The sequence below is a fragment of the Apis mellifera genome, linkage group LG3 (genome assembly GCF_003254395.2).
Source record: "Apis mellifera strain DH4 linkage group LG3, Amel_HAv3.1, whole genome shotgun sequence".
NCBI lineage: Eukaryota > Metazoa > Arthropoda > Insecta > Hymenoptera > Apidae > Apis > Apis mellifera.
In genome coordinates this window covers 10,638,468-10,652,598 of record NC_037640.1, presented here as the reverse complement: position 1 = coordinate 10,652,598, position 14,131 = coordinate 10,638,468, and the positions used below count along the sequence as shown (strand labels likewise).

The 14,131-nt window shown below is 22.5% G+C and overlaps 1 protein-coding gene and 1 long non-coding RNA gene across 8 annotated transcripts in view; one reads left to right on the top strand and one right to left on the bottom strand.

Moving 5' to 3' along the window:
- LOC410117 (glycerophosphocholine phosphodiesterase GPCPD1) overlaps positions 1-14,131 on the bottom strand; it is a 14,970-nt gene extending 839 nt beyond the window's left edge. Inside the window, exons 1-13 of one of the 7 annotated variants that reach the window (XM_026439731.1) lie at positions 14,109-14,131; positions 5,720-5,844; positions 5,417-5,628; positions 5,076-5,245; positions 4,809-4,987; positions 4,600-4,734; positions 4,310-4,420; positions 2,552-2,705; positions 2,313-2,460; positions 1,988-2,213; positions 1,332-1,409; positions 556-711; positions 52-479 (exon numbers count right to left, since the gene is read on the bottom strand). In XM_026439731.1, coding sequence (XP_026295516.1) covers positions 52-479; positions 556-711; positions 1,332-1,409; positions 1,988-2,213; positions 2,313-2,460; positions 2,552-2,705; positions 4,310-4,420; positions 4,600-4,734; positions 4,809-4,987; positions 5,076-5,245; positions 5,417-5,628; positions 5,720-5,758 — 2,036 coding nt within the window. In that variant the 5' untranslated portion in view covers positions 5,759-5,844; positions 14,109-14,131. Of the gene's footprint in view, positions 1-51; positions 480-555; positions 712-1,331; positions 1,410-1,987; positions 2,214-2,312; positions 2,461-2,551; positions 2,706-4,309; positions 4,421-4,599; positions 4,735-4,808; positions 4,988-5,075; positions 5,246-5,416; positions 5,629-5,719; positions 5,952-7,317; positions 7,610-13,878 lie in introns of those variants that run through there. The other 6 variants (XM_026439728.1, XM_026439725.1, XM_026439729.1 and 3 more) reach the window with 6 other exon arrangements.
- On the top strand, positions 7,751-9,031 carry LOC113218657. Its single transcript, XR_003304388.1, has 2 exons — positions 7,751-7,837; positions 8,492-9,031. It is a non-coding gene; the product is annotated as an uncharacterized LOC113218657 (long non-coding RNA).

Here is a 14,131-nt window from a genome sequence, read left to right as displayed (position 1 = left end):
ATTATATGCATATTTTTATTTATTTATACAAAAGTTTTAAACATTGCTTACTTGTCATAAATAACTGCATGCAAACCAAGTTTCTTTAAATGTTGAATTGTATCTTTATCATTATTATCATCTCCCCAACAAAAAATAATTAATCCAGCATCCTTTACAAATTTGACTTGTGAGGGATCTCTAAGAATATCTTCAGTATGAACATTAATTCCTAAGATATCAGCTGCTAATGCATGTCTAACAGCCATTGGTATCGTTTGACATCTCGGATCATGATAAGTAGGATATTTTGAAGTTATACCTTGTGTTAAAAATACTACTGGATATTTATTTTGCTTAAGACGAATCATAGCACAAATATCTGGATTGAATGAAGAAAAAACAATTTTTCTATCTCCTCCATATTCTAGAACGACTTTCAATATAATGTCCAAATATAGATTAAGATCAAAAGGATGATTAAGCTCGAAAGTACCGTCCTGTGTACATATATATAAAATTTCCATAAGAAAATAATAAAGATATAAAATAAATAAATAAACTTATTATTTTTACCTTTAATTGCATAGTCCATTTAATTTCGATATTACAGCCGACATGTTGTTCTAATTCTTGAAGTACAGTTTGAAGGGTAGGAAAAGGTTGATGATCTTCTAAATCTTCATCAAAAAATCTTGGATTTTTTTCTCGACCTTCAGCCACATGATACACCTGTAAAAAAAAATGTATTTAATAAAAAATAAATAAAATAAATCATTCAATCGTCAACGAAACTCTGTTAGATCATAAAAAATTGGTAAATGTTGTCGATATTTATGATATAAGAGATTTTTTGAAGCCAAACAAAAGCAAACACTCTGAAATCATGTGAATATATTAAAAGTAATATCATGCCTTTCATGATATTATTCACATGCTGTGATAATGTGTTTTTTTATAATGTGTATTTTATTTTTCGATGAAGAATTTCGCGCTTGTGCGCGAAAGCAAATATATGAAGTCAGAGGGAAATAAAACTGGTGAAAGATTATTAAAAATGATCTTCAAGATCTTTAAAGCATCTTTGTAAAAGATCATTTAGTGATATTATATTGATAAAAAGTACTTTTCAATTGAATTACTTTAATAATAATATTATAATAAGATAAAGCTTTTAGCTTTTAATTAAAGCATATAATGTACGATATTGTGACACGATGATATGATTTTAAGAATTAATTTTAGTTGATTTTAGAATAAATTTTAAATAGCATGCATCGAGTTTTTTAAATAACTAATTGGTTATACATTTTGGCGACGAGTTAGGCGGCGCAAGCGGTATGAAAGCTCACCAGTTGGTTAACCCCCTGCTCAGCTTTATCAACGAAATACAGCACCTTACCCAACGAGTCCCCCGGGTAATAAAAATCCTGTTGAATATTAAAAAGAGACAAATACGAATAGGTATGTTACACCTATAAATTCATGATTTCATGTCTGTATCTACATACGATACAATCCTTGAAGTGATTGATTTTTCCTTTAATACAAAAAAGGACATAAAAAGCGAGATATTAACACGCGTAGCATTATTAAGAAGCTGCATTTTATTGGTTAATGATAAATGAAAATTATGTTAGATGAATCCTATTAACTTTTTTAAAATTATTAAATAATTAAAAATATATAATAATTCTTGATTAATATTTTTTACATGAAATTAATACTTATTTCTTGATATATAATTTAAAATATTTTTTTGTATTAGAATATAGAGTACATATTTATATATTTTTATAAAAAAAATCTTAACTTTTTTTTTGCATGTTTACGCAATATGAATATTTTATTATAAAAGAAAAAATAAAATATATTAAATTGCAAAAAATTGAAATTTGTAATTATAATTATGAAACAACGCATATGAATGATATGAATGAAAATAATATCATTCAAATTTAAATATATATTTTAGAAATCATATATATATGTTCATATTCAAAATTACCTTCAATAGATGTAGTTGTTCTAATGTAAGGTCTTTAACAGGTATTTCTAGCATATCCATAGCTTCTATTTGTTTTTTGCGTTTTAATGAAATAGACACATAAAAATCGTGGTAAATAACCGGTATGTGATCTTTAGATAATTGAACATCAAATTCAACCATATCAGCTCCATGATATGATGCAGTCTTTAAAGAAGCTATTGTATTTTCACGCACATTAGCACAGCTGTGAATAAACATAGATAAATAAAAATATAAATTTTAACATTCAAAATAATTTTAACAAAATTTTAGATTTTTAATGATTTTAAAAATATTAACGTACTTTTTTGTTTGAAAAGATGTACCTAATCCCCTATGTCCTACATCTAGGCCAGACCACCGTTGTTCCCAATGTTTAGCATATGAAATACTCATATCCCATGGATAATCTGGAATTGATTTTATCACAACATATTCTAATGTAAGTTGTCCTGCAAAAAAAAAAAGAAAAATTATTTATAGTAATTGATAATGATTTTTAGTATTAAAAAACAACATAAAAAGAAAAACAAAAAATCATACCAATTGGTCTATGCTTTGTGCTTGTAATTGGTACTGTTAGAAGCCCAACGCTAGATTGTAATGTACTAGGTAAAATATAGCTGAAACCGATATGACTTGGTGGTTCTCCTGGAAAACATCTTGAGCTGTATACGTAGTAGTCCACCAAATAAGCCTGAAAAAACATTCTATTCAGTATACACGGAAAAATACTATTATTTATAACAACACCAAATGCTTGCATCAATATTTTTTGCTTATCCATTATAGAGCTTGTTTCAATTAATTAAGTCCAATGATCAAGGACAATTGGTTTGAAGAAACTTTTTTCTGAATTTTTCTAATCTGAGAAACAAGAAAATTACTAATAAATATAATCAAATTTTATGGCACATTATTAACGATCCTTGATCACTAAAAATCGTAGGAATTAAACTATATCATGAAAGACATTTGTACATCTTTTGCTTTTTCGAACTTTTATCAATTTTTTGGCAGTTTTAAGTAATTTATAGGCAAGAGCAACAAATTATTAGTAAAACAAAAATAATTTATTTCCTACATAATCTAGCAATGAACCAGACCAATAATTGCCAAATGCTGTACTCTGCCTGGTGACGCGTATCCCGCAACACCTGCCGATCATTCATTATTAAATTTCGATATCAAGTCTGTAAAGTTTGTAATTCAGATTTAGAAGATTCTGACAGCTTAGTCTGGCACTAGCCGCGCAGCGGTGTCACGTACGGTACAGTAGAGTTGGTCAGAGCTAGAAAATATTAGTAGTACACTAAAAGGATATAGGAGTGATGGGAGCCTCACCATTTTCGACGCACACAGATGGATATGAGGTGTGACAGCGTTGATATCTCTAAATTTTTAGGTTTATTTAGGATGGCTAACTCGCATAAATCGATCTCGTATAATAATATAATATAATAAATAAATTGTCTTATAAAATCCAGTCTTTTGATAGTAATGATATATTTGGAAAAAATTTATAGATTTACGAGAGATCAGCCTAAGGATAGGTATGGTAGGGTTAACGACAATCAAAACCATCATATCTCTGTGTGATGTCATGTGACACAGATGTAAAGTGGTAGACGATGCTTAGCATCGATACATCAGATTGCATGTTAGCATCGTCATTTGCACCAGAGATCTTGCTTTGTACAAAGCTGACGGTTGTCTTCATTCCAGGCCAGTGCGCGTGACATCGCTTCTGGTTTCCAAGGAGGGCAATAGCTGCTGAACAAGTTTAATTATTTTTTACCAAGTAATTTGAACAAGTCGCGAAAGAAGACGTGGCCGGCCTACTCGTGGTCTACTGAAAACTCACATGGTATGGTCAATGCGTATTTTTAGCGTGTCTAATTTTTTATCTGAATTACCAATAGTTTGTCATTTATTGCTCTGCCATATTCATAATTTTGATTAATTTTTACATATTTATTTATCTGCCATTTTATTTACTACTTTGAATAAAGATGTACTTTTGTCATCAATTTTAGAATGAACCAAAATTACATCATATGTTTTTTATTTTTAAATTATTTTTATTTTTCTACACTTAACCGATAAATTATTAAAATTAATGTTTTTTCCATCTGCAGAATTATCCATAAAAAACAGGAAAATTGATTTTTAAAGCTATCCTAGATAAATACATAATGTAATATTATAAGAGTTATAAGCAATAAATACCAACCAATGGTTATTCATCAAGTTGTGTATTTACTATGATTTTTTGATGAGATATTTTATATGATTACTTACAATAGTTTCAGGATATCGAACTGCAACATTGAAGATAATAAATTCGTCTTCATTGTAAGCTCGACCAAATTGTTCTTGTATCTTGAAGCGAGCTTCTTCATCATTCATTACCTAAAATTATAAACATATTTAATATTATATAATTATAATACTCTTGCAAAAACAAATATGATAATTGATTTTGATAGCAAAAAAAAAAAATATATATATATGTAAAATTTAATATTCTATAATATTATATAAAATTATATAATAATTATATAATGACATTATATCATAACATATCATACCGCAACTTCTGTAATACTAAAGGCAGGTTGATCAATAATATCTTGCGTATCCATAGAAAGACTATCATCTACACAATCACCACCAAATTGTTGCAATTCTAAAGAATTGTGTCTAATTAAATTTACAGGTGTCATCTAAATTAAAAAAATACTTTTAATTTTTCAAATTTTATATATCAATTTTCAAGTGATATTAATTAAAAACATACTTTAATGTGAACTTTTCTATTTTGTAATCGATTTTTCCATAACTTAATTGGATTATTAAAAAGCTTAAATTGTATCACAGTTTCATCGGTCAACCACCCTCGTTCAATTTTACAGTAGCCATTATAATAACCAAATTTGTCTGGATCAGGCAATGTGTCACTACTAAAATTGCTAGGTGCTATAACAAATTTTTTTATTTAATTTTACAATTTATGATAAAAAAATATTACTTTTAAATTCATTATTAATTATATTAAATTACATACCATTTTTCTTAATAAAGCGTGGTGTCATATGAGTCTCCCATCTACGAATAATAAGAGTCTTGGCCGAATTTTTAGTACCATTAGAATGACAGATGACAGCAACAAAATATCGGAATTCTACATCAGCATCAATGGGAAGTGCAACTTTTTGTGAAAATATTCTTCCACCTCTGAAATTTATAAATTTTATATGTACTATAATTTTCAATAATGATAATTAAATTTTATAGATATATTTAATATATTAAATAAAATAAATATATTATAATTAAATATAATATAGATCACATAAATATTATCAATAAAACTCTAATGGAATGAAATACATAAAATATACTTACTCATCATCTATATCACCAAATGAATTATCTCCAGCATTGTCATGTCCATCGTCACTATAAAATTCTCCACTACTATTACTGTCAAAAAGTATAGGAGAATCCCGACTGCCATGTTCCTGTGACAACTGAATTGCCTGATTGTGATTCCAAGCACCCAGTTCAGGCAAATTACCCACTACATACAAAACTTCATTTTTTTCTACTTTATGTACCTAATTAAATAAATTTATAAGAAAAATTAAAAGTATTAAAAAATTATAATATATAATATAATTAAATAATGAAAAAATTATTATTAATTACTTGGACTCTAAAAATCCAATCTCTTTTAGATCCCCTCATGTCTGATGTATGTTCAGTTGCCACCTCGATGAAGTTAGTCTCACGTGGCTCCTCTTGCTGCTTGTATTCCCCGTCCTCTTTGTTCTCTATAAACCACATCCGCTGCATATTATATATGTTTTCTTTTTCTCAGTGTTTTTCTCTTTCAATTTTCTGTGTTTCAAGGTGTGTTCAATTCACATCAGCTAATCTTCTGTAATAAGGGACTTATTGTAAAGTATGCCAAGAAATTTTTAATAGCAATCAAATGGGACGATTATTTTATAGACAAAACTTTTATGAAAATCAATTTTTATAAATTCTTCTTTTAAAGAATTATTACAAACTTTACATTAATAATTATTTTTCATATCTATTATATAATATATTATTTAATATATTTTTATCATTTTTTGATTAATATAAATAAATATTTAAAAAAAATTAAATGTGTTAACTCATATATTTTGAAATTTAATTATGATTATTAAAATAAAAAATATTTTAATAATAATTTAAATACTATTTTTAAATGTTTAAATTATTTTATTTTTTATTTAAATTTCATAGATTTGAATAAAAAATTATATGTTTAATAAAAAAAAATCTATGTAATTATATTAGTACATATTATATTAAAACATATATGATATTGTATTATTCTATGGTAAACAATTTTTGAAAATAAGAAAAAAATAAGAAATTAAAAAAAACCTAAAAAAATTACAATACATTTTTTAATACATTAATACATACATAAAATTTATAATAATTATAAATACAAAAACCTATAAAAGAACATTTTAAATAAATATAAAATTAAATAATATTAATGTAATATACACATATACATATATAAATAAATTAAAAATATAATTTAATATTATAAGTAATAATGAAAAATTTTATTAAAAAACAACCCAAATTTATCTAAAAATCTAGATTCTACGAAATCATGAATAAAAGTTTTATATCATATTTTATATATTTTACATAATTTGATTAAATATTTGATAATTTTTAATGAAAAATTTTAACATTTAAGCAGGTTTATATAATATGTTTTATATTATTGTTTGATAATAATAGATTACTAAAAATTAACAAGAATATACTAGAAAATATAGTGTGAAACAAATGACTAAACATCAATATATGAAATAAAAGTAAAATATCTGACATTTTTTTTATAGTAATCAAAAGTATAATTTTTAATTATTTAATAATAAATTTAATACATTAATATCATATAAATATTCATAAATAAACATCACTTTTTGTTTCATCTGGTAAGTGTTATATGTTAATATATGTTATATATGAATAAAGTAAAGTCCATTATAATTTTTTTTTCATAAACTATTGCCAAACTACGACATTTTTATCATTTCAATGAGAAAACAATGTACATAGAAATATATTAATATAAAAAAGTTTGAAAATAGCTTTTAAACAACATGTCCGAGATGAGAAAAATGAAAAAGAATTCAATAAAGTGATAAAAAAGTGAAGTTTTTCAATCGCTAATTCAAATTAATTTTATGTATCAAAACATATCATTCCTGAAAATATTAGTTTACCTATTGCATGGAAAAAACACGGTAGATTTTATTTGTAAAGATTGATTAGCAGCCTGGTATTCACCTCGTATAAGAGTTTGTGTTATTTAACGAATGCCCAAGGCAGTCGCTTTATATTTTTTATCAAATTTGTCATAATTTATTCTTTCACAGCACAACACAACTATTTTAACTGACACGAAACAGCTCAAGTACAACACTACACCGCAGTACTTTTTCTTTCGCAAATGAAATAATGGTCGATTTGGCAACGTCGTGAACGCGGAAGTGACGATAAGGATAGTTCAGTAGAACCACTAATTCAAACTATATGAACTATTGCAATTTGAAAATTATTATTCTTAAAACTTTGTGTATAAATATTAAAGATTACAAATAATATTAGTAACTATAGTTATTAAGTAAATTAAAAATATTATATTTAATTCATACAAACATTTTTACTTAAATAGCATTTCACAAAATTTAGAGTAGTTACTTCCTGTCCGCCATGCTGCATCGAACGCAACACCAATATATTGTTAAGTAAAACTATTTTATGTATTATTTTTCATTCAATACAGGCATTTGAATTTCATATTTTTAATTACACATATATTATAAATTACAAAAATTTAATCATTTATATTTGCACATAATAAAAAATATATATATTATTTACTATTATTGTTCGATGAAAATTGTATGAAAAAATGTATTAATCAATTTTCAATATTCATTTATATGATATTGATTTTAGTAAAAATACATGAAATTCGAGAATTCTATTTGAAGTTAAATGAATTTATATGCGTTGCTGATAAAATTTTAAATATTTTTTGTATTTACTTAAAAATTTCTGTTTGTTGTTATTATTACATATAATACTAAATGAATATCTAACTTTTTATCGAAACACTATATTTTTATTGTTACATAATATAATTTGTAAGTATTTATTTTCAAAAATATATTTTCAGGAACATTAACTGCAAATAGTTTTGTTTTTGTTTCATAGTTAAAAGAATACGTAAAAAGAGAAAAGAACAAGTGAAAATTTTAACTTGTATAGTATTAAAAAATCATTTTCCAACTTAAAATAATAATAAAATAATAGTAAATAGTAAAATACTATATTATTATATAATGATATTATTAAATATTATTTATATTATTTTATTCTTTTTATAAATAGATATAGATGAAAAAAATTTTTTAATATATTTGATCGGAAGAAGTAATAGTAGGCAACAGGAAAACACTTGTTAAAAAAAATGTTCGCATCGACTACAGGGGAATTATAAGAGTCATGACGCATTAAAAGAGGAAACCATTCAATGCAGGATGATGCGCTGATTATAATATTATCGATTTTGTCATAACACTACACAATAAAGACATTAAACAATTATATATATATATATATATATATATATATATTGGCAATATATATCAATGCATTAATTTATTAGTTTATCATATTGTTACTAAATTATTAAATTAGTACATTCCTTAATCTAGTATATTACTTTAAATCATATGTTTCTTAGATTATATCTTAAATTACAGACAAATATAATCATATTAGAATAATGCAATATTAAATTTGGTTAGATTTCGAGTTTGACTATTGAAACATGAAAAGTTGAGAAAGTGCATAAAGATATAAACAAATCAGCTATTATTAAATTATTAAGAATTGCAATTTATTTAAATTTTAAATAATTTAAATATATCTAACAATCATACGAAAAAACATCATATTTGTGTTAAAAATTCTTTAAATTTATAAAACAAAAATTAATTTTATTTTAGAATATATTATTCTATTTATTTTTAATAATGGATTAAATTGTTTTATAAATGGATAATTTTTTACATCAAAAAATTTATTATGTAAATTATATAAATTTTATTCTTTTTTGATATAATGTAATATAATATCGTTATTATAATAGAATAGATAATAAACAATATTTCTCATTTATTTTACTATCGAATCTTGAATTTTCAATTGATATATCATATTGAATTACATTAATAGAATTATTTTTAATTCATTTTTAAATATGAAAAATTATATTAATTATTATATATTGCTTTTGATCATTATAAATAATCGTTATAATATTTTTATGTTGAATTGTGTAATTAAATTGTAATGAAAATATTTGCACAATATTTATCGAATACTGTATCGAAAAATTTTTATATGCTCTATAAAAAAAAATAAAAAATGTTTTCACTTAAATTTATACATATAATTAATTTAGTTAATATAAGTGTAATGATTCATTATATTTCAATTTATATATTTTAATTTTAATTACATTTTTATATGTATTGTTATTATAACGAATAGATAATAATAGATATATATTTTATGCAAAAGGTTAAAATTAATTACATTATATTCGAAATTTTTTTGATTCTCACTGAGCGTTTATATAAACTTGAAACTTCTATTTGCTAATCTTGTTTATCTTATTTTATATTCTATATTTTTCTTTTAGAATATAATTGGTTATAAAAGATAAGAAAAGAGAAAGAAAGTTTTTTAAATATTTAAAAATTTATACTATGTAAAAATTTTTTCAACAGAGCTTGATATACTATTCGAGGTATTGTAATGTATCGGTATAAATGAAGAAATCAATATCGTTCCTTTGTTAAGAAATAAGTATTTGTATCAATGTACATATCAAGAATATATCATTTCAGTGAATGTTCTATCATAAATATATTTTCTCGTATCTTTTAATTATATTTTTTATACTGTTTATGAAAATTATTATTTTTTGAAAAATTGAAGATATTTATTTTTATTATATGATGAGATTTATAATTTATTTTGACTAATATAATTATTTTTGCATTTTTTAGTATTTTTACAATTTATCATGTATCAAAGTTTAAAATTTATTTATCGTGTATCTGATAAATTGAATGACTATAAATAATAATACTGCTTTACTTAAAGTTTTCTAAGAAAATATAGATTCACAAAATATAAATCTATTCTTGAAAACATTTTAGCTAAAAAGATTTTTAAATAAAAAGAAACTATGAATTATAAGAAATATATTGTAAATAAAAGTAAATATATTATAGAAGTTTAGATATATTTTTCAATATTTTAATTCATTATTCCATAAAGAACTATTATAAAAGTTATAAGTTATATTAAAAATTATATTACATTACTAGAATGTAGAAATGTAGAATTTTATTTTTTGTAAAATAGAAAAATATTGATATATTGAATATTATTATGAATTTATCTATAGATATACCAATATTTATTTTTCGTTATTATTTATCTTATTTTTTCTCTTCATTTTAACATTTTTAATTCATTTGAAATTAAAAATTACAATTTTTGTTTTATCTATCATATATAAATAATCCCTGAAATAAGTTCAATGACATAAAAAACAATAAATGTGCAATAAATGTCACGTAAAGTCGACAAAAATAATCTATATTTGTAATGTCATTATACTGAGTAAAAATATCTCCTGTCTTTAGATTTATTTTCATTTTTTAAATATAAATTCTTAACGACAAGAATAAAAAGAATATCAATAATGATTTTTCTATCTCTGTATAAATTACGTATTTGGCTGCAAAATAACAATTTTTTAAAAATAAATATTTTAAAATAGAATTATATTTATATAACTTAAGTGTAATTTGGATACAATTCAATGTCTTGTTCAATCTTTCTTAGCTACCATTAATCTTGTTCTTTTTTTGCTATTTATTAAAATTACTATAATTTATATATAAATATATAAATTATGTATATAATTTTAATTTAAAATTTATTTTATAAACGATATTTTATTAAATAGTTAAATATGTTTTGTACAATTCTATAATTTTATAAAATTTATTTATTATGAAACATAAAATATGAAAGAAATATTTATAGAAAGAAAGATTATTTTAATATATTTAAAGGATGGAAATGGAAAGATATATATATTTATATATGTATTATATAAATGTTTAAAATAATCGAACATTTATATATATTTTTCATGAATTCTGAAAAATATATATTAATTTTCTTTATTTATATTTTTTAAATAAAAAAATTTTTTTAAATAAAAAAATTTATTATTTACATATTATCTCTTGTATTTATTGTATTGTATTGTGTTCTATACTGTATTGTATACTATATTCTATACTATATTATATACTACTCTATATATTTTTTAAATAATTTTATTGAAAATCAAATAATAATAATAATCTATACAATTTTATAACTTGATTTAAAGATTAAGAAAATGATTTTTGAAATATCAAACTGATTGAATTTTTATGTATTGAAAAAAAAAAAAATAGAAAAAGATAGTCTAAAGTTAACTGAATATATAATGATCAACCTTTGTGAAAGTCATGCTATGTCACTTATCGATCTGTCTGTATCGTAGATAGTGGTGCACTCTTAACAAAGATGTAAAAAAAAACCCTCAAGGAAACAAAACTATGGTATGCAGCTATTATAATACCATTGTTCTATTCTGATTGACACAGATATATGTACATTGTACTCGTAATTGTATGTACATCCATCTTTTTTATTATCTTAGTATTATTGCATACAATTGCATAAATAAAGAAATTTTCATAAACACTGCGTATTTTATAAATGAACGTTAAAAATATTTTCTACTTCTATTCTCATTTTATTGCATTTAAAAAGATTAAAATTATAAGATAATTACATTTGATTAAATATCTCTGCATAAATTGATGTATTACCTAAATTCTAATAAGTTTCTTTTTATTGATTATACTTAATGATCTTAATTATCATAAATCTTATTATTATTTATATTAGATATTCTTTTAATTACATATATTATTTTATTTCTAGAAATAAATTTGTTTGTAATTTTCTTTGAATTGTTTATCGAATTTTAAAATTAGAGAATAAAGCGAGCATAATACGTAATGTTGATTCGATTTGAAAATTTTTTTATATAGTATACAATATTATAATTCTTTTTTATATAGTATATAATGTTATAATTGTTGTATAATATTTGCACATGATGAAATTGTATATTCTTTTGTAGAATATAATCAATTTGCAAAAAAAAAAAGAAAAATGATAAAATTATAAAAAAATTATGTTTATATTCAACAAATATAAACTTCTAAATATTACGAATTTAATTATTATTGTTTTTATTTCTATGATTAATTAAAATAAGTGATAATAATATAGGAATATTTCATTTTTAATATATTAGAGATTATTGAAATTCTTAAAATAATTTAAAGTCAAGAAAATTAATTTGTAATCATTAACTATTTATATAATTACTATTTTATTACTACAAAAAATTTGTTTTGTGTAATTAATAGAAAGAAACTAAAAATAAAATATATATAAAGTTCAAAGTCTAGATAGAAGAAATTTATCTCATTCATCACTACAAAATTTATATTTATAATTGAATTATTAAATTATTAAAATTATTATTTAATTTTTATTTAATATCGAAATGTTTGTAATATTATTATTGTTTGTAAAAATAAAAAAGTTTTTTTTTCAATTATTCCAAATTTCTTGATAAAATTTCAGATGATTTGTTGTATTTGCATTCATTGAATTTTGTTAGACAATATAAAACATGCAGCATATTTCTTTAGAAATATTTATTTCAACTGTTATTTTTCAACGGAATCTCAAGGCAAACCTACCAGAAAAAGCGTAAAAAAAAACAAGCACGAGTTACGATGATAAGCGACGAAACGATAAAAAAAAAAGTGTTCACTCATAAAAATAAGATAGTGCATAATTTTTAACTATTAATGATATATTATTTAATTATTTTATTAAATAATAAATTATTAAATAAAATTTTAATCAAAATTCTTTAAATATGATATAGACAAATATTGAAAATAACTGTGATTATTCTAAATTATAATTGTTGCATACTTACACAATGTAACAATTTTTTACCACGATAAATTGATTTAATGGCTTGCAGTTGAGTCACAAATTTATCGATCGTAGACTTTCGTTTTAATATAAAAGGATTCACGATTTTGTTGTACGGTTTCGCGTATGGTTTCGTAATGATGAAAAAGAAACAATCTAATAAAGATTAAATCAGATTATAGATGTTAAAATCATTTTAACAATGAAGAATACATTACATTAAAATAATTAATTCTATGATTTATTGTTAATATTCAATACAGCATATTTGTATGTGCATCTTGAATCGATTTTTATTTTATAACCAAGAAAATGTATTATAAACATGGTGGCTTTATTTGATATATCATAAATTACGATATGCAATAACTAGAAATCGATTCATCATTTACAATCGATAGAAGAATTACTTACTTTATTATTTAATTTGAATATATAACAAATAGATAATCAATAGTAGAGAGGATACTACTTTTTAGAACACACCTTGAAAACAAATTGATGCATTAGATAACATATCACGTATCAGAAATCAGAAATATTAGGAAATATTTTCGCAGTTTTAATAATTTTTGCAACGTTAATAAAATATAATAACGCATGAATCTACTCACTAATTTTGTCACGTGCACTGTATCACGCTTTTCGTTTGGTAGATATCATAGCAGATAAACTAACTATAAAAAATAGCTACACGCTGTTTCACAGACGAATATGTAACGTATGCACACATTGCAACGACAAAGCTTCTACAAATATTACGAACACAATCATAAGCAAGCAACAAAGATAGAGAAAGAAAAAGAAAGAGAAAAAGATACAAATCGTCGAAACAACACGTAACCTTTACTGCCGTCGAAATACTAC